The 22,119-nt window shown below is 41.4% G+C and overlaps 1 protein-coding gene across 1 annotated transcript in view; it reads right to left on the bottom strand.

Annotated features, from left to right (window-relative positions):
- The window catches only part of LOC108796110 (probable cation-transporting ATPase 13A4), a 72,498-nt gene that overhangs the window by 18,389 nt on the left and 31,990 nt on the right, over positions 1 to 22,119 (bottom strand). Inside the window, exons 15-24 of the mRNA XM_018567528.1 lie at positions 21,630 to 21,707; positions 20,433 to 20,589; positions 17,341 to 17,458; positions 15,490 to 15,614; positions 13,994 to 14,157; positions 9,963 to 10,079; positions 9,518 to 9,597; positions 8,846 to 8,888; positions 4,639 to 4,748; positions 2,462 to 2,558 (exon numbers count right to left, since the gene is read on the bottom strand). Of these exons, the coding sequence (XP_018423030.1) occupies positions 2,462 to 2,558; positions 4,639 to 4,748; positions 8,846 to 8,888; positions 9,518 to 9,597; positions 9,963 to 10,079; positions 13,994 to 14,157; positions 15,490 to 15,614; positions 17,341 to 17,458; positions 20,433 to 20,589; positions 21,630 to 21,707 (1,089 nt within the window). The remainder of the gene's footprint in view (positions 1 to 2,461; positions 2,559 to 4,638; positions 4,749 to 8,845; positions 8,889 to 9,517; positions 9,598 to 9,962; positions 10,080 to 13,993; positions 14,158 to 15,489; positions 15,615 to 17,340; positions 17,459 to 20,432; positions 20,590 to 21,629; positions 21,708 to 22,119) is intronic.

The following is a 22,119-nucleotide window of genomic DNA, read 5'->3' on the forward strand; positions in this document are numbered from 1 at the left end:
AATCATACCAGACTCTTTAGGTCTGGTAGGAATGTTTTGGGGGACCCCTGATGTAAAATAAATAAAAAAAAACAGCATGTGGTTCACAGGCAATTAATACCAGACCTTTTAGGTCTCGTAAAAAATTTTAAGGGGATCCCAATGCCAAAAAAATGAAAAATCCCTTACTCAATCTGGACAGCAGCCTGGCAGGGCAGGAAAAGGGGGGGATGAGAGAGCAGCACCCCTCCCTACACCATACCAGGCCATATGCCCTCAGCATTTGGAGGGTGCTTTTCCAGGGGTGGGGGGGGGCTTGGAAAAGCACCTTGTACCCAAGTTATTTCTGTCATTCGGAGATTCGGATGCATCTGAATTTACAGAAATTTGTATGAATTTCAATTCATAATGAAACAAATTGCACATGTCCACCAATAAGAAGCACTTCTGAGCCGGGGACCAGGTCCTAGAAGAAAGAAGCACTTTTTACTGGTCAGCGTGGTCACGCGACCATGCTGACCAATGAGTGCTTGCTATTTGTGAACATTACGCTGAATGCTCACTGTGGGGCTGAAGTGCAATGTATGCTGTACAGAACGTACACCAGCTGGTGGGGAAGGGATGGGGGGCAGTGAAAAGATATGCACAGTGGGGTGAGTAGAGGTGGTAGAGTGGTGTCAATAAGTTTATTTTCTCACAACATACCTTTTAATGTAAATAAGGCAAAGTGGTGTTCATTTTGAATACCCAATCATGTGCTAAAAAAAATCTGTTTTCTTCCTCACATATGATTGGTTACTCAGAGTGAGCACAGGTTCATCTTATTTACCAATTAACATCATTTGGGGCTTGAAACTAACTATGATGCATTTCAAATAGAAGCAGAAGAAGGGTTAACCCTCTACTCATTATTCACTGATGTCAAAAGTCCTGGTGTAGATCTCTCCCCTCACTCCTGGCATGCCCATAGTAGTTTGAGAGTTTGTTGAAAGCCAAGCTTCTTGTGTTAGCAGATTATGTATTGTCTGTGTGTTCCTAGAGAGGACACACTAGAGGGTACCATGATACAGTGGGGTCTATTCACGAAGCAGCCGAAGGATCTAGCCATAGCTTCAGCTGATCCTTTGGCTAGCTTCGGCCCCAGGGCCCCTTTGGTTCAGTAGAACCAAAGGGTGGCTGTACGGGCTATTCACTATAGCCCGTACAGCTCCCGAAGTTGGGTGAGCGGCTCAGTGGAGCCGAAGGCATATGCCTCGGCTCGACTGAGCCGAGGTGAAAGCCGAAGCTGGCCGGCCAACAGCCTACTTCTGACAGCTGGGCGGAGCCAGCCGTGATCTTATGGCTGGCTCCAGCCACTTGCAGAGAAATCTTCATTCCTGGTTACCAGGTAACCAGGGACACTGATCTCCAGACAGCTCAACTCCCCCGGGCGCTCTGGGAGTCTCCCGCTATTAGATAGTGGCTCCCGGCCGCCCAGGAGAGAAACACTTTCTCCAAGAAAGGTTTACTCTGCTCGATCGAGCAAAGTGAACCTTTCCCTGCTTTTAAAAAAAAAAATATTCTGACATCGAGCCGTTGGCTGCCGTCAGAATAATAAAAAAAAAATCCCCATAGGAAAGCATAGCTAGATTCCTATTGGCTATTTCAATTTGCAAAAGCCAATAGCAAAGTAGCTATTGCTGCTGTCAATCAGCAGATGGGGAACTGCAGTTCTCCATCAGATCCCCGTCTGGTGATTGACAGTAAGGATGGGCTGAACGTTCGAGTCGAACATAGGTTCGACTCGAACATTGCATGTTCTAGCGTTCGCCGAACGCCGAACATTATGGGATGTCCGCGGTCTGTTCGACCGCGGCACATCCCACTTTTTTTCTTTTTTTTTTGGCGGCAGCAAGACTGTCCGGTCAATAGAGAACAGGTGGGCGGAGCTAGCTGTCACTGCTAGCTCCACACAATCGTTTTCTATTTTATTTTTTCTACTTTGTTAACTATTTTTCTGTTCTGCTCAGTCCCACAGAGGGACCGAGCAGAATAGCCGAGCAGAATGCCGCTCAGCGGAATTCGACTATTTACTCACTGCTGTTCGGCATCTATAAGAATAGACCGAACAGCAGCGAGTAGCCTGCCAGAGGTTCGGCTAAGCCGAACCAGATGTTGGATCGGCTGAGTTGAACTCCTTCTGCACTTCGGGACGGCCGAACATGCCGAGCATGTTCATCCGACCCGAAGCCATACGAAGCCACCCGATGTACGGCTGATTTCAGCCGATATACAGCTGAAATCAGCCGTACCAGCCAGAAGTGAATAACCGAACAGCGTTCGGATCACTTCGCTTCAGGACGGTCGTTCACTCGGCTGCCTACGGCAGCTTAGTGAATAGATCCCAGTATTTCAGGGAAATGTATAAAACCAAAAATGTTCATGATGTTTGCTATTTTGTTGCATAAATATACTTATTATTTTGTATGATGGACAAGCATACCCAAAATAGAAGCATCACACAAATGAGTTCGATCATAGCATACATTGCTATATAATTGAACATACAGAATGAAGTGACAAGTGAGTTTCGTCCTTCTCTGTGAAAGAAGAAAGACATTGGGTTAAACAATTATTGATAGTTTGTTACATCAATGTATTATAAACATTCTTAACAATCTTTATTGTTTAGTGTCATTGTGCACTGTGAAAAATATATTGCACAGCCAGTCACACTAGTGACTGCCATGTTTACCACACTGTTGCTGTATTGTGACCTCAGTTGGATGGCTTACCATTGTGTTTTCTGTTTACTATCTAGTAACTGGCTCACATAAGCTGCCATTTGCTCTGACCACTTAATAATAGGGATGTTCAGATACCAAGTACCGTACTCGGTACAAGTACATGTACAGATACTTTTCCAGCTCCAGAACTAGACTAGAGAAAAATTCAAAAGTTAGGAGGCAGCTGTCATTTGGAACATACAGAACTCCTGGGATTTGTACATCCCCATTTTAATGCATTATTCTTTTTTTATAAATATATGTAAGTGATGCAATGTACCATTTTTACAAGTACAAGTACTGACACTTGTCCAAGTACTCATAGATAGACATGTGCAATTCGTTTCGTTCCGAATCGAAATTCGGACGAATTTTCGTAAATTCGGACATTCGGATGTATCCGAATTCCGAATTACAGACATAACGAATGCAAACGAATCCGAATTTCCATTTCCGAAATTCGGTAGCGTTCGCACGAACGTTCGTTTCGTTTTCTGTTCTTATTCGTTTCTTATTCGTTTCTTATTCGTTTCGTTCGTTGGAGCAAAGTGACATTAGAGAAGGAGAAAAATATTTTTTCCCCCTCAAATGTCACTTTTGCTGCAAACGAACGAAACGAATATGAAACAAATAAGAAACGAATAAGAAACGAATAAGAACAGAAAACGAAACGAACGTTCGTACTAACGCTACCGAATTTCGTCCGAATCCGAATTCCGAATCCGAATTGACTTTCACACCCGAATCCCGAAAAACGAAATAACACAAATCCGAATTTAAAACGAAACGAAACGAATTTTTTGGCAGTGCACATGTCTACTCATAGATACAAGTACTGATACATTTTTGTTTATTGTCATGTGACAGTTTTTCTAAAACAATACAGCCTAATGATTTTAGGACAGTGATGGAGAGCCAGAGCCAGGTCCCAGCTGCAAGCGCTGCAACCCTGGTAGTTCTCGTGAAAATGCCAAGTATCGGCACTGGTATCTGAACTGGTATCTGGACATCCCTACTTAATAACCCTAATTCCTATCTAGTAAATTGTACACTGATGGTCAATGTACATTGCAGTCCTAGTTTGCCATGTACACTGACCTTCCAAATAATGCTGCTTTAGTGCCTTCTACTCACATAAAGTGCACCACAGCATGCGTATGTCAACATTTTACCAGAAAATGAAAAGAAAAACTAATGTGACCAGCCAAGCAATGTCATGGGCATATCCCAATTAAAGCAGGAAAGTGGCTACATCATCCTATCTGTGCCTGGGCACTGTGATACCCTCAGCACAACATGCACTATGGCTTTTTTTTTTACTTTTACTGTCATCTGTTAATGATACCAATATGCACTTTATGCAATTTTAATCCTAAATGAGATGTGCATATAACATCACTAGCAATGTTGATTTGGGCCCAACAACAAAGATAATCACACTTTTAAGGCATACAATGGTTTAGCTGCCGTAGATCTGGTTGCTTGACTGTATACTCCATAGCAGATGACACTTGTTCTATCACACGTATCATAGGCACACAATAAATACCATTAGGATACAATTTGGATGTCTATGTGTAATCATTGTGCCATTATAAGTTCATAAAGCCCATAACTGGTAAAGTTTTTAGGGATCAGAGTGTTGTAAGCAAATGTGCTGTTCTCCGAATGCAATAAAAGCAAGTATTGTACAATGATTTTGTTTAGTGATTTCAACAAACTTGCATTCTAAAACTGTGTATTTTAGTTTTACAATATCAGCTGGGGCTCATCAAGCATGTTTCACACATACTCAAATGCTGAGATTTGTTAATGACTTTAACAACGATTCAAACTATCTGCCAAAAATACTGCACAAACATGTTAAGAATGATAAAGTATGAGATGAACTTACTTGATAAGCTTTGGAACACATTCAATATTGGGGGTTTTTGATGTGAAAGGTGAAGCCACAGAAGCCTCTAGTTCTGATAGTGAGATACCAGCGTGAGCTGCTTTTAAAGCCTGCAGATTAAATCCACAAAAATGGTGATCATATTGAGTTATTTGTACTTTTATCTATTAATTAAATTTCGATCAGATTGACATATTTACTGTAACCTATTACTGAAACAATCAGAGCAAAACTGGCTGATCGCTGGCTTTTAAAAGCGGTACCAAGAACACGGGTGCTGCAGTGTTTAAACCACTTTAATGGGCCGCCGTCTATAGACGTATTGCGGCACGGAAGTGGTTAAAGAAGGATTTATTGCCCTCAGATCTAGGTATCTAACAGTGGTATAAAACACAGTTGGTGCATGAGAAAATACTGTGACTGATCTTACAGGGTAATAGATTTATCTGGCTGCCCTCTGTCCATCAGCATCTATTCTTGGAGGTTGTTCTCTCATATGATAAGTTGATCTGTTGCTGCTGTTATTTCAGAATAACCGTTCCTTTATTATTTTGTGCTTTTAGGGTATCATGCATCCCTAAACCCTCTCTCCTCAATTTGAGCTCAGCAATACATTATAAAAAGACCCTAGAGCAGGGGTCTTCAAACTACGGCCAGCGGGCCACATCCGGTCCGCCAGGGTCCTTGGCCCGGCCCGTTCGGGTGTCAAGGCCGGGGAGGTGCAGGCCCATACCTTGGCTACCTCCCGGCCGGCCGTTTTTTTACACTGGTCGGCCGGGAGGTAGGAGCTCTCTAGATAAGCCACGCCCACTTGTGCGTGCCTTGCGGCGCGCGCGAGTGGGAAATCCAGTCAATTTAAAAACAGGCAGCGATGCCTGTTAACATAGAAGCGATCCGCCCGGGACCAGCATAGTGCCTCTGTCACAGGGGATCAGAGGGAGGTCGGTACAAGACCTCCCTCTGGTCCCCTCTCCGCTGTAAGAATGCGGAAGTGATGTATATTACATCACTTCCGCATTCTTGTGTCACTCTCCAGCTTCAGACGCTGGAGAGAAGCTGATGAAGCTGGTCTCTGCTTCATCAGCTTCTTCGGGGGTCCTAGGAGACATTAGGGGTCTTGGAGACCCCTGATTTCTCCATAAAGGGGACCTGTAACATATTTTGCTATCACATAGGGGGGTTTCTTAGCCCCCTATGTAATAGCAATAAAGTTAAGTGAAAAAAAAATAGGAAACAAAATTAAAGATTACATTTTTTTAAAAAAGTTACACCCATACATACACGCATGCAAACATGCGTCGGGTGTGCATACCTGCGAAAACGGCGATTGGGCCCATTACACCGCACATGTTACATATCGCCGCACATGTTACATATCGCCGCGAACGTCGCAGTGTGAGCAATAATTCTAGGGCCATCAATCACTTATAACACTAAACTGATGAGCAGTAAAAGTTTTTAAAGCGTCGCCTATGGTCAATTTTGGGTATGGTGTTTTTTTGCGATTTTGCGAGTGCGCGCAATTTTTAAGCTTGACATGTTTGGTGTCTATTTACCTGACGTGACCCCGTCTTTTATGTTTTACCAAAAAATTGGGTGATAATAAATGTTTCCTAACATAATGTTAAAAAAAAAAACTTTTTGGAAAATTTTCTGTAATTTTCCCGAAATATAGTAAAAAAATTAAAACCGCAGTGGTGATTAAATACCACAAAAAGAAAGCTCTATCTGTCTAAAATGGTATAAAATTAATTTAAGTACAGCGTTGCAGGACGGAATAAATGTCAGTCCAATATTGCAGCGCTGAATACTGAAAAATGGCCTGGCCAGGAAGGGGGTCTAAACACCTGGTCTTCAAGCAGTTAAAATAGGCCCAGCTGCCCTAAACAACATATAGCAATCAATCGGCCACCCGCCCGCCCGCGGGGTCCAGGGAGAGATCGTCATTCCGCTTGCCCCGCCTGGGTGTCAGGGAAGACACACAGGCTGTTCCCGAAGCTTGGCAGCTTCTGTGTTCGGGCTGCGCCCTTTCATCTCAGGGCGCATGCCGAGGCAAACCAAATGCCTTGGTTCCTTTAGCAGCGTAACGCCAGTGCGGCTGCGCCCCTCTAACTTTGGGTGCACGCCAGCACAGGCTCTTGTAGGGCGGCCAATAAGAAGAGAACTGGGATATGAAGTCATGTCATCTCCCTGCCTCTCCCAAAGCTGCACGCCGCTGTAGAGAGGTAAGACAGGGCAGTCTGCATGCCCATTCATTGTAATAAATAAAAAATACTTGAGCTGTAGAAAATAATAAGAAGTCATGCTAGTACATGTCACAGGCTAAGAGGAATGAATTGTATTTAAAAATGTTTTGTTTATTAAAGAAGTTGTTAAAAATATTTAAATATACCCTCTAAGTAAGGGCTTATTCACACCAGAGCAGCAGCTGCTGGAACGCACAGCAATTGCTCACTAACGTTCCCCCTTTGTTCTGGGACGGGAGGGGGCGTGGCGGTGCAGCACCACAGCCACCCACCCTGTTTTTTAAACTATGATCCGGCCCCCAGCAATGTCTGAGCAGGGCCGGCGTCAGCGCAAGGCAACATGGGCAGTTGCCTGAGGGCGCCGGGGAACAGGGGCAGGCTCGCGGAGAAAGTAAGTATTTCTGTCGGCTGCTCGGCATAAGTGCATGCATCAGCCCTGAGGGTGATCCGTGATTCGTCCGATCTATAGAGATCGGTAATTAGGCATCTTGAAGGACGGAACTCCCAATCTCAGTAGTTACAGAACAGAAACAGGTAAGAATCAGAAATGTTTGAAAATTCTTGCAATGTACATACCTGACCTGCAAGACATGTTTGTTTTCCAGGAAGCCTGAATTTTAATTAAAGGCAGTGTAACTGTATTGACAGTATATCCTGAAAGCTCCAAGCCCCTATGGCTTTTCAGAAACTTACTACAAACTGAGATAGGCGGATATTAAAAGTTACTCACCCCACAGTCATTTGCTCCATCTCCACACATGCCAGCATAATAACTAAAGAATAAAAGAGATATCAGATCACTCTAGTAAAATACCCGTGTGTGTACTATATGTAACTATAGTTCATTTAGGTTTTTTTAACATGTTTGAGATCTGAAAAATTATTCAGGATTGTGTGGCCAAATGGTGAGGAACCAGGGAAAGAATCAGGGATCAATGTCAGACAAACTAAAGTTAACACAAGTAGAAAGAATCCTAAACAAGGCAAAAAGCTGAGGTCAGCAACGTTAACCTTGACCCTAAAAAACGCCCACAGTGTGAGCAGCAAGCTTTACAATATGCTAGCAGCGTAACGCCAGTGCGGCTGCGCCCCTCTAACTTTGGGTGCACGCCAGCACAGGCTCTTGTAGGGCGGCCAATAAGAAGAGAACTGGGATATGAAGTCATGTCATCTCCCTGCCTCTCCCAAAGCTGCACGCCGCTGTAGAGAGGTAAGACAGGGCAGTCTGCATGCCCATTCATTGTAATAAATAAAAAATACTTGAGCTGTAGAAAATAATAAGAAGTCATGCTAGTACATGTCACAGGCTAAGAGGAATGAATTGTATTTAAAAATGTTTTGTTTATTAAAGAAGTTGTTAAAAATATTTAAATATACCCTCTAAGTAAGGGCTTATTCACACCAGAGCAGCAGCTGCTGGAACGCACAGCAATTGCTCACTAACGTTCCCCCTTTGTTCTGGGACGGGAGGGGGCGTGGCGGTGCAGCACCACAGCCACCCACCCTGTTTTTTAAACTATGATCCGGCCCCCAGCAATGTCTGAGCAGGGCCGGCGTCAGCGCAAGGCAACATGGGCAGTTGCCTGAGGGCGCCGGGGAACAGGGGCAGGCTCGCGGAGAAAGTAAGTATTTCTGTCGGCTGCTCGGCATAAGTGCATGCATCAGCCCTGAGGGTGATCCGTGATTCGTCCGATCTATAGAGATCGGTAATTAGGCATCTTGAAGGACGGAACTCCCAATCTCAGTAGTTACAGAACAGAAACAGGTAAGAATCAGAAATGTTTGAAAATTCTTGCAATGTACATACCTGACCTGCAAGACATGTTTGTTTTCCAGGAAGCCTGAATTTTAATTAAAGGCAGTGTAACTGTATTGACAGTATATCCTGAAAGCTCCAAGCCCCTATGGCTTTTCAGAAACTTACTACAAACTGAGATAGGCGGATATTAAAAGTTACTCACCCCACAGTCATTTGCTCCATCTCCACACATGCCAGCATAATAACTAAAGAATAAAAGAGATATCAGATCACTCTAGTAAAATACCCGTGTGTGTACTATATGTAACTATAGTTCATTTAGGTTTTTTTAACATGTTTGAGATCTGAAAAATTATTCAGGATTGTGTGGCCAAATGGTGAGGAACCAGGGAAAGAATCAGGGATCAATGTCAGACAAACTAAAGTTAACACAAGTAGAAAGAATCCTAAACAAGGCAAAAAGCTGAGGTCAGCAACGTTAACCTTGACCCTAAAAAACGCCCACAGTGTGAGCAGCAAGCTTTACAATATGCTTTGACAGAATTCCCTAAATAGTGACCACCAGTAATCAGTGAGCCATCCCTGGGAACCGTTATAGATGCACAGATGGCAGGAAGCATACATATTTGATTGCATGTGCAAAAAGCACCATTGCAGCACAGGGCATTACAAAGTTTACATATGTACATACTTTATCTATGCAAGATGTTTGCGATAGCAAGTGAGACATGATTGAGCTATTGTTTTATAGACCTTTGCTTTTCATATACCCCTTGAATAGACGTTTAAATATAGTAAAGACTACACATTTTCCTCTGTACAGCTTTCCATTTTTATATGAAATATGTAACATTGTAAATAATTAAGAACTTACTCTATCTTCTGAAATTCCTCGATAAGGTTGGACTTTTGTCCTGGACTCATTCTAGCAAATATGGTTCCATTCAGAAGAATCTGTAACCACATTATTAGATATTTCATAGATTTAACAACTGAATTGGACATTATTGGACTTCATAGACAGTCAATATTTAGAGAAAAATGTGAGTGTTACAGCTTTCCCACCAATAGTAATGAATTACAGGTTTCACTTGATTAAAAAGATGGCATAGCCAAACATGATATGGTGAGGTAGGCTAAAAGAAAAAGAAGAGAACAGTAGAGAACTTGTTAAGTGGGGACCTTTTGGTTCCTTTTAGCCCACTCCCAGTAACTTGTTTGATTGTACTATCTTGTGGATGTATAAGCTCTGATTTATAAGCTCCACTAAGTGGTTTGATGAAACTGCATTTTAATATCTTCTATTTACTCATACTTACTTTTGGAAGCAATGTATAGAAATGGTTCACAATTACTTGATAGGATTTGCCAGTCATAGCAAAATGAAAAGGTTTGATTTTGTTATCATCTGTGTCACACATGTCAATGTATAATTCCTGTGAAACAATATTAACAAACATATTTATTAATCACCTCTGTATGATTATTTTGTAATATTAAATGGATGTATTTCTTAATAAAAATTCCTGTGGTTAGAGGTTTATAAACATGCAAGTCATCTACCATGCTGATACCAGTTCACATGCCGTTGTGGACCTTGCACGTACATCATGGGGATGACCCTAAAAACAAAATGGGGCATTCTATGCCACCCTATGCCCCAAAAACTGGTATGTGCATGGGGAGGGGAGGGTTATGCACAATGTACCTATCCTCTGCAGAGAGGGTGGTATAGAAATTTTAGGACTAGTATGGGCTCATTCACACTAAATGCATTTTCATTTATTGTGCTACACCATCTCGGACAGGCACATGGAGTGGACAAGCCTATATGCATTGCTTTCCATAGGAATTGTTATTTTTCAATTGTAGAAAAAAAGTCCTGCCTAATGCATTGTGGGTGTGGTGACCTCTATTTTGCCTCATAATGTATATCTACTATAATTCTTTAAAAAATGCAACCCATTTCAAGGCATGCCAATGTACATTGGCCCATGTGATAGTGTGAATGAACCCAGCTCATTTCAAAACATATGATGTATTTTTAATGAGTTATTACCCAGCATGCTTAACATCTGCCCTGTTATAACCCAATAGGCAATAATGCAGAAAGTTAATGTTTTGCAACACAGGCTGCCAGAACTTTTTTTATTTTTAAGTGCTAAGTGCAGTTACCCATGGCAACCATTAAGAAACCATTTAGTACTAGTTTGATCTAAGAGAGCATAGTGAATCCAAATGTGTTGCTTTGAGTAACTGCAATTAAGAAATATGGGCATATTTATAAAGTAGTAAAAGAAATTCACCAAACATTCAGGGCCCATTCACACCAGCCCGGTCCGCTGCGGTGCATTAAAAGCACAAACATTCTGTCACGTGTTCACGTACGTTACATTAGGGCAATCCATTCCTTTAAATAGGCTGCTAAACTCAGCACACAGGATGAAAAATCTTGCATTCTTTATTTCTGGCAGGGCAGAAGTATATTGCCACGTACTGTGTGGCAATGCAGGTGTGCTAAGAAGGTGCATTTGTGGGCCCTCTCTGCAGGTATATCTTTCTGGTGCATATGCTTTAAAGTGTATTTCCACTTTTACAGCCAGATCGGGACAACACCTATTTTATATTTGTTACACATGTCAATTCACATAGCAGAAGCTAAAAAAAAAAAATGCTTGCAGTGTAAATTGCTTTTATATGGGTTAGGGTTTTAAGAGTTACACATTCTTCTAGCATCTATTTGTTTGAAATGTTAGGAGGGGCTGTGAAGGGTGAGTGGTCTAAGGTGGCTTCTCCATTGTATGCTAATGAAGCTTATCAGCTAAATACAATATTCAAATTTCAAAAGGCTGAGAAACACCTGGAATCAGCCATCTTGCCTGATTTAACAAAACATCTAAAAAGGTAAGACATCTGTTTTACATTTATTTTTCAATATGCTATGTGAATAGGAACACAAACATATAGAGGGGTTTTCACATTTAACTGCAAAAATGTAAATACACATTAAATTACAATGATTGATTCAATTGCAGTGAATTATTGGTGAATGTCACATTCACTGCTTTATAAATATGCTCCTTAGAACTTAAAAATAACTTTTTATTGAATATGTCTGATAGAAACTCTAATAATCATCCTTATTTTATGAAAACCTTCTTTGTTTAATCAGGCTTACACTAACTGCAAAGCAGTTTGAACAGTATATCAGATAATCATATTAGATGCTGCATTGTTTAAATATCCTTTAAAGTAAGCCTTTTATCAGACAAAATATACTGTCACCTACACTGGCAAACAAAAACAAAAGAAAAAAAGATCCCCTTCCACTTACAACATGACACAGTTTTGTGACAAAGAGTACCGAGAGTAAGACCTTAAAGGCCAATTGGTCTATTCACGAAGCTGCCGAGGCAGCCGAGTGAATGACCGATCTGAAGTGAAGTGAGCCGAACACTGAGCTTCAACAGTCATGCTGTTAACACTTGCAACTGTGAAGCAGGGTGGTAAACCGGTCCTTAGGAAAGGAGATCCAGACATTCTGGAAGAGCCTGTAAAGCATCTACCTGTTGTCTGATCAGGTAGGAGTACTATAAATCTACCAAATTTGCCGTTAAACCTGGAGGCCAGCAGGTCAACTACCTGTGACACAGGACCTAGAAAACTTCGGAGTGTAGAGGCCATTCCTCATATCCAGACGCTGCCAGCTGAGAAAGTCTGCCTGCCAATAGTTTATGTCTGGAATGTAAACAGTTGACAAGGCTGGAAAATGTTCTGTCCAGGACAAAATAATTTCTACCTCTCTTGCTGCGATAAGACTTCTGGTTCCTTCCTAATGGTTGTTGTATGCCACTACCATGGCATTGGTAAACTGGATACCAGTCAGATCCAGTTTACCAATTTAGAGAAAAATATAGTGATGAAGGGACCACCTGCATGTAAAAGGCTTACCCGTCCTGCAGTCTCGGCGCGGCTCCGAGTTCCATCGGGCACTCTACGATGTCAGAGGCGACGTCACGGGACTCCTCCCTCTCTCCCTGTTTAGGCCGCCGGTTGCACTTGCCTGGTGTTCGTGCAAGTGTGTAGACGCCAGGCAAGTTCCTTCGTCGGCTTGCCACGGACTCCCCACACCTATTGGGCCGGTCACAGCCCAAACTCCTCTCCTGCCATACGTCCTGTGTTCACAGGACCTTCCACCTTCTCCAGGTGTAAGCCTCTCTTCTAAGGACTCTCTGCCACCTCAGCCTGAGTTCCTCCTGCCTGCACTGTCGGAGCCTGCTGTTCCACTGAACTCCACAGTAGGGCAATGTTGCCACAACTTCCAACATGAGAAATCTCTCCAAAACTGCAAGTACACTTTATTAATTCAAAGACTGTTGCTATATTGATACAAGGATTATTTAAAGACTGTTGCTATATTGATACAAGGATTATTCAAAGACTGTTGCTATATTGATATCTGGATTACTCAAAGACTGTTGCTATATTGATACACTGGGTTGCCGCCGAGCATCCAACTATATCTGCCGCTGTGATCCACACACGGGTAATCCAGTGGGGGCCTGAGCTGTTACACTGCACCCCATTCCATAGCTGTGACCTGTTCAGGTAAGGCGGGGATCATAGTGACAACAACGGATGGTGCCGTGCGGATCCTCAAAGATTTGTAAAATGAGTCGTCCACACACACAAGTTCAGGAGGCAAACTTAATTCAATGTTATAGCAAATGCATCACAACCAAATTGTCTGAAAATCCTCACTGAATTAGAAAGAAATTTGTGTTCTCACTTGACCTCTGACTACATCAATATCTAGCAGCAAAGTCCAGCTTATCATTTATTTACCTGAATAAAGTCACTGAAATCGCATACCTAGAACAAATATGTAGATCAAGGGTCTCAACTTCAAGGGCTACATTCACGTTCCAAAGAAGTGACAGCATCAACAGCAAAGACAGGGCATCAGCTGGGCAACCCATGACTTACTTCATGTTTAAATGCGTCGTTCTCACTTTATTCTGGACAGTATAATGTCAGCACATTGGGGTTGATTTACTAAGGAGTAGAGTGTGTTCACTTTGCAAAGTTCATTTTCATTTTTTATAGTGAATTTTTACTTAGCTTAATAAATAATGTGAAGCTAAGTGAAAATTGAATTTGAAAAACCAACAAAAATCAATCATGTGCAAGGAAAAGATTTTTGATTGCATGATTGAAGTCAGCACAGTATTAGTTCATTCACTAAGATACGTGAAAATTCACTTTCTAAAGTGAACATGCTGTATTACTTTAGTAAGTCAATCCCATTACATGTATCTTCATAAATTGAACACTTTGGAAGTCTACATACGTTTGATACGTGTTCATTTTCTTCATTGTCATTCATTGTTTGCCAGGTGACTGATGCAGGAGAATGTCCTTCAGGAGCTTTGGCTTCTATTACAATTAAGTTACTGCCATAGGGAATCATCCCCGAAGATTTGCCAATAGTGCAGGCAGTCTGAAGGTTATCTCCTGAATGTGAAATGTAAAGTAGAGTAAATTAGAAATGTTTATTATGAAATAATTTCCATTTTTATACCATTGTAAATATTTAAAAACACCAGTCAATAGCTACAGGTATCCAGTATTGAGTCAGCACATGCTATTTGATTATGTATACCCATAAGCTTCACGCAAACATAATGCAAAATATTTGTCTTTAAACTCTGTAAATGAATGCCTCCAAGCACATTCCAGTCATCTCTCTATTTCTAAAGTGAAACTGTTATGTACACATTATATTCCAGATTGCTGCCTTGATTAAAAAGGGAAGAACTGGCATGTCAACATCCAAAGGGCACCTGCTTCCTATCTCTTCTACTCTCTTCAAGCTTGTTTTGTAAAACCATCTCAATGATCTGGGAAATTCATAAGCAATTCGTTATTAGTGGCCATCTTTTATAATTGCTTCATTACTGCAGTGTAAAGTAGTGCTGGTTCATGAGCATGAATATATAAAATATCTCACATCACTGATGGCTTCTGATTTGTCATTGGGGTCTACCATTAAGAAAACAGCAGAGTCCTGTACGCATTGTGTCATTTTGCAGGAAGGGAAGACATGCGATACCCAATCCTACTTCTCAATGTTATGCAAGTTCCCAGGGAAGTAACGTGGCTTCTATGAAGGAGAAAGAATAAGGAGAAAAGTTGTAGGAGTGGGTGCCCTAAGTAAAACCTTAAGATTTAGTAAGATTAGTAATTTTTAGTAATGCTAGTTCCCTGACAAACATTTGTAATATTATGAGAAAATAATGTGAACAACATATAAAAATGTACCTAGGTAGAAGTTTGTTGACTGATCAGTGAGACTTTGTTATTCGCTTTACTCACAAAGCCTCAATAGCAAACAAACTCCATAAAGAACATTGTAAACTCCTTTCTAGAAGGTACCTAGTCCAAGATTGGCTGCACAGAGTTGAAAGTTATTTGTTTATAATTAGTCAAATTAGAAACGTATAAATATTTGAACCGTGTGTTTAGCCCTTCAGTTGTGCTTTAGGCTACGTTCAGGCAAGAACCTACAGTTTCCTGTGGTAGGAATCCCAGGTGTCCCTGTTTAGATGCAGCCGCTGTACGCATGGAAGTATATGACAGGGTGTCTGTAACCGGCATTCCACAAGTAATTACAAATTGCATAATTGATTGTCCCTGGATGCAGGAGAGATGCGTCCAGCTACAATCATCTTTCCCAAACCGCACATAATCGTACCATGTACGATTCTATAGGTTCTTGACTCAGGAATCCCAGAACACCCTGAGTGAATGAGGTCATAAATATAAATCTACATTTAAAATGTATACCTGTTATCATAACAGTCCTTATATTGGCAGCCATTAACTCTTGCAAAACAGGTTTTGTTTCAGGTTTAAGTGTATTTTCCATTACAAGAAATCCAAGAAATACAAGATCCGATTCCACTTCCTCCCTGAGAAAAAACAATGATAGTGTAATTTAGTGTTTTGAAATTAAAAAAATATTTAGGTCAGTGGTTCCTAATTTAGCAGTGCAATTCCTGTACCTGGGTACTCCTGTGCCTTAAGAATCATAGTTGAATATCTGCAGTTTTAGATCAACTAGGGCACTGCTGCTTCTGTCTGCTAGTCTCACAAGATTTGAAGTGATTTTATGTGATGTCACTACTTTGCTGCTCACTGTTCTTTTTGCTGGACAGGAAGCTGTACCTGAGGAGATACAGTGCAAATATCTTCCTTTTTCATCTTCTTTATTCTGTTGTTCTTTACTTTGTGCAATTCTCCTACTGCTTCTTGAATTTTAACCCACCAGCCATGAGGTTACCAGTGATCAGAGACTAGCTCTGACATGGTAAAGCAAGTCTTGCTCTTTTACCAAGATGGCGACCTCCACATGGAGCAAGGCATGGTAAGATCAGTTGCAGGCATTCTATAGGCAATAGCAGTGAATAGTCCTTTGACTTCAGCTTTGCTTTTTTTTTTAGCACAGCTTCTAAGTTGTGTAGACAAAATAAAAGACCATTTCAGCAATGTTTCTAAAATCAGTGTCACAGCTACAATGTACTAACATTGCTCATAGCAGGCTCATTAAAGTGGACCTTTACCCCCTTTGGCTAAAAATCACATCAGCAAACAGCTCTGCATGCTGATATGAAATCATCTTACATTCGTTAGCTAATCAAACATTTTTATTTTATTAAAAATGTATTTTTTTCCACTTTTTGGCAAAGATGATGTAACGTGCCGTAGCATTGCATCCTGGGAAGGCTACATCAGCAGAGCAGTACTGCAAAATATCGTCTGTAATCTAACGAGATCTCAGGTAAAGGAATTTTCCTCCCCTGAGATGATGTGCATGTCCACATGTCCTATTCACATGTGCCAGAATTCCAGGAATTAAAGGGATATACATTAATCTGCCCTTAGTTAAAATGGCCACTGTCAGAAGACTGGGGAAGAAAAGAAAAATAAGGTATGCAAAAAATAAAGCCGCCAATTATCTAGAAGTATCTGTTTGTAGATTGTCATTAACAAAGATTTCTAAAGATGTCTTTGTTGTTATGTTCAAGATATGGGTAAAGTTCCTCTTTAAAGAAGACATGTCTTTTTACTACTTCAGCAAGAGGTATTATTTCTAACATGTTTGCCTTACTAGAAATTGTTGTGCTATAATTTGTAGATTAAACAGGCTAATATGTCCAATAACATTTTTCTTTTAGAAATTAATAAAGTCCTGTACAGTAGCTGTAAGACTCTTCTTCTATTGGCTAAAGTAGTTCTTCCCATAGTTAGAAAAGTAACATGGACCTAAAAATTACTGGAGGATCAGATGCAAAGCCAGTGTTCTAGATCAGTGGAGGTGCTGGAAAAGTGACATTTTATATCTTGTCTGCTAACAGTATAAATGGAAGAAGGACACGTGCAGAAGGCAGTCAATGGTGTGTGAGAGGGTATGGCATACTTACGAGGTTATTCACAAAAGGCTGAAGCATTTGGAGAAGGACAGGAGAAGTGAACAATCTAGGACAACATAGCTGAACTGGAAAGTGAGCTGAATTGGAGAATTTTTCCAAATCAGCTAGTTTGTCCTAGATTGTTCACTTCTCCTGCCTCATCCAAACTCTTCACCCTTTTGTGAATAGCCCTGTTAGTCTGAAAGTTACTGTGTTATGCAATTACCTGTCAAAGCTGTGGAGGAAATCTTGACCCTTTACCTCTACTATTTTATAAGCCAGTGCAATTACTCGAAATCCTTGCAAAGTATAATATTCAAGTTTGTTTAGAAAACGCAGAGGAACTGTATTTGAAGGAGAATAAAAAAAAGCAAGGAAGGACATTTGTTTTGGTTAATTTATGAAGTATTTATATTTACTTATTTGTTTATACTAATTAGTCTTGCAAAACAATGAATGCATACATTTGAAGTGACAATAAACTCTGGGGTTAACGCTGAAAAATGCATTAAAGTACCTTACCTATTAACAAAAATTTATCTTATTTGTGTATCACTCGGCTGTAGATTCTCAAATCATCTCCGAATTGGTGCTGACACTGTCCTTTCTTCTGGAGAGTGACTACTTTTGTTCCCCATGAACCCTGTGTGTGTTGTAAAGTAGACACCTCTCCAAGTTCACTCACATGATGGACTACAATCTCAATACAAATTGGTAAACCAAACATGAGATTGTAGTCCATCACGGGAGTGAGTTTGGAGTGCAAGGACATTGTCAGCACCAATTCAGAGATGATTTGAGGATCTACAGCTGAGTGATAAACAAATAAGATTCATTTTGTTAATGGTTAAGATATTTATTGCATTTTTAATATTTAACTCCTGAGCTTAGTGTCACTTTAAAAAAAGATAAGTCAAATATAATCCTTATATTCAGGCCTATTAATTTTACAATTTAAAATGTTTTTGTAACTAAACAACTAACTTTAACTAACAAAACTAACTTTAAAATGATCATTCTTAATGTATCATGACTGCAGTAGAGGTACTCACTCTTAGGCCCCATTCACACTGAGCGGATTGCCGCAGATTTCCGCCGCAATATTGCACATTTTTGCCGCGCGATATCGCGAGAAGTCATCGGCCAATGATTTTCAATGGAGCTGTCTTCATGTACAGCTCCGTGTCACCTGTCGCTCGTCGCAGTCGCAAGTCGCTTCTACATGACCCTTTTTTCTGCGGATTTTGCGCGATTTTTCGATTTTTTAATGCAGCCCAACGATTTTTTAATGCAGCCCCGAAAGTTGCGCTATCCCGGCCGCGATTATCCGCTCCAAAAGGTATGTCGCTTAGTGTGAATGGGGCCTTAGAGCAGTGTAGTGATCTATCAACAGATTTAATTTAATCTTCACGTTAAATAACAGGAAGCAAAGTCGTATCTTACTGATCACAAGGTTTAGCTTCAAAAATAATTTCTTAGAAGGATTATATACCAGAGGCTTAGGGTATGTTAGCCCAGTCACAGCAATATTATTTGATCTTTGGTAATACAGAGGTTTTGCTTACCCATCTTCCCTAAATTGGTTGTTTGATTATCTGGCCATTGGTCCCTGCACTTTATATCCTGCTCTTTGCTTTTTTTGACAATCCCAAATGGATGCCCTATTACTGACTAATTTCAAATTCTATTACAAGTCTCTGCATTATGAAAAGTACTATAATAGCATGGTCAGGCAAGTACGGTGTAATGCAAGACTTGTTAGCTTAAAAAATGGTGCAAAGCAGTTACAGTGGTAATGAAGAGAAGTGTGCAATGGAGCTGAGGAATATACTTTTCACTTAGCTTAGTGACACTGTATTCAACACAATCACCAAACAGAGTCTAAGGGAAATCCCTATGTGACATTCAATAATAGCAAGTAAAACTGAATCCAACAGCAGCAGAAAAAAAACCAAAAAAACACAGCATAACGTGTGTCGGCATATTTGACTAACTTGTTTCTAAAGCAAGAGGTTGAAGAATTTCAAAGACGTAGGGGTCTATTCACGAAGTAGCCAAAGGATCTAACCTTAGATTCGGCTGATCCTTTGGCTAGCTTTGGCACCAAGACCCCTTCGGTTCCGTAGAACCGAAGGGCTGCTATACGGGCTATTCACTATAGCCCGTACAGCTCCCGAAATTGGCCGAGCGATTCAGTCGAGCCGAAGGCATATGCTTCGGCTCGACTGAGCCGAGGTGAAAGCCGAAGCTGGCCGAGCGGCCAGCCATTGGCCGGCCGACAGCCTGCTTTTGACAGCTGGGCGGAGCCAGCCATGATGTTACGGCTGGCTCCGTCCACTTGCAGAGAGATCAGCGTCCCTGGTTACCAGCTAACCAGGGACACTGAACTCCAGGCAGCCTAACTCTCCCGGGTGCTCCGGGAGTCTCCGCTCCCGGCCGCCCAGGAGTGAAACACTGCTTTTTCTTTTTTTTTTATTCTGACACTAAGCCGTTGGCTGGCGTCAGAATAAAAAAAAAATCACCATAGGAATGCATTGCTAGAATCCTATTGGCTATTTCAATTTGCAATAGCCAATAGCAAAGTAGCTATTGCACCCGCCCACTGCTGCTGTCAATCAGCAGAGGGGACCTGCAGTTCTCCATCAGGTCCCCTTTAGTGATCGACAGCAGCAGAGGGCGGGTGCATTATCTAGTTTGCTATTAGTTATTGCAAATTGATATAGCCAATAGGAATCTAGCAATGTATTCCTATGGCGAAAATGTTTTGTTTTTTTTTTGACGGCAGCAGAACCGCCGGCCAATAGAAAACAGTTGGGCGGAGCTAGCTGTCACTGCTAGCTCCGCACAATCGTTTTCTATTTATTTTTTTCTACATTTTACACAATGTTTCTGTTCTGCTCGGTACCACAGAGGGAACAAGCAGAACAGCCGAGCCGAATGGCGCTCAGCGGCATTCGTCTATTCACTCACTGCTGTTCGGCATCTATAAGAATAGAACGAACAGCAGCGAGTAGCCTGCCGGAGGTTCGGCTTAGCCGATCCAGATGTTAGATCGTCTGAGTCGAACTCCTTCTGCACTTCTGCAGAGCATGTTCGGCCAACCCGAAGCCACGTGAAGCCACCCGATGTATGGCTGATTTACGCCGATATACGGCTGAAATCAGCCGTACCAGCCTGAAGTGAATAGCCGAACAGCGTTCGGCTCACTTTGCTTCAGGTCGGTCGTTCACTCGGCTGCCTACGGTAGATTAGTGTATAGACCCCATAATATTATTATTACTATCTGTATCAATAAATGTATGTTGTAGTTAACCATACCTGTTTCAGGTTTGCAGAACTGAACTACCATTTCTGGAGCTCCCTTCATAAATACCAACTGTTCATCATTTCCTATGACCTGAGCAATGCCAGACATGCGCTGTAGACTAGATGAGAAAGGAAACTGGTGTAGAATGACCATACCTTCTACTGGCACCTATATTCAAAATCAAGATATGTGCAGAACACATTACTAAATGTCTTTGTATCTGTTCAAATATGGGCATACACAAAAATGTTAACGTGCATCTAAAGTCAAAGGTCAGGGGGTTAGAGCTTTTGTCAGGTTTATATTAATGCTTGTGTCCCTGTTGAGGCAAGTCTCCCCCTCTGTGTGTTCTGGTGACCATTGTCAATGGGACAGAAAGGATAGGTTTCGAACTGTCACCAGAACAGTAATAGAGAGGAAATCTTTTAAATGGTCAAACTTGCTGCACTAACACCTGTCTAAGAAAGCATTTCCCTCACTTTGGAGAGATCTCCCCTTGCTTCCTGTTATGTCTCAAGAATAGGAAGTGAAGGGAAATCTTCCCATTTGGATACCCAATCGCACTGCAAGAGTTAAATGCTCATCAGTGGCGTAACCAGAGTTATGGGCGCCCGGGGCAGAACATTTTTTCTCGCCCCCCCCCATATTATATAAACATCCACTAGAACTGTACCCCCCACCCCCACTCATATATATCAGCTAAGGAACTACAAGTCCAAGCATGCCCTCATTGTCCCTGTACACCCCCCCCACACACATCCTGCGCCCAGGGCAAGTGCCCCCCTGCCCCCCCGGTTGTTACGCCACTGATGCTCATTAGGTCTAGTGTAAAGGAATACGGTGTAATAATGACCTTATTCCTCGCTCCTGCAGGATTCCTCCATCTGTGTGGCTGGCCCTGCAAAGCCTGCTCTCTAAGGTGCTCTGGCCATGGTCACACATATGCCTTTTTATACAACGGGTGGATGGCAAGCGGTTAATATTCCTTTTATACAGTATATAAAAAGCTTTACCAATATATCAGACTCTCTGGTCAGTACATGTGAACAAAATAAATTTACACCATTCGTTTTCACCATTAGTTTTTCTTTAATTATTAGAGGTTTATGGAGACGCAACCCTAAAGAAAGAGGGAGGGACCCTAAAAAAGTACTTTTTTTAAACAGATTTAATAGTTTACAAACATCGTTGCTCTTTAAATGATGTACCTTTTCAGCTCCTGGTCCTGGTTTGAGAATGATATATGGGGTTGATTCCTCGCCCTCTTTTGTTTCAGCATTTCTTTCCTGCAAATACTTCAGAAAAATATTTATAAATATATCATATACATTATATTGTTTTTTTTTCATCTTGGAGGCTGAGCGCACGACATCAAATGACCAAGATATACACCATGATGATGACACCCAAACATACGTATGACATCATGCACTCCACCTCCAAGATAGCAGTGCCCATATGTAGAACACGTGCCATCGGCCGATATGGCCGCTGCGCGTTCTGCAGTTTCAATGTGTGGTTTCAGATTCCGAGGCTCGCTGCCTCCAAATCTGAAACAGCATAAAAATGAGTTTCATTTGATGAAACAAATGACATTTTTTTTGGTTTGCATTTGTTTTGTCCAAAATTTATTTTTATTCCATGCACATGTCTAATATATATATACAGTATGTACACATACATACACAATCAGTATGT

Source organism: Nanorana parkeri, unplaced genomic scaffold, assembly GCF_000935625.1.
Source record: "Nanorana parkeri isolate BGI_ZX_2015 unplaced genomic scaffold, ASM93562v1 scaffold29, whole genome shotgun sequence".
NCBI classification, from domain to species: domain Eukaryota; kingdom Metazoa; phylum Chordata; class Amphibia; order Anura; family Dicroglossidae; genus Nanorana; species Nanorana parkeri.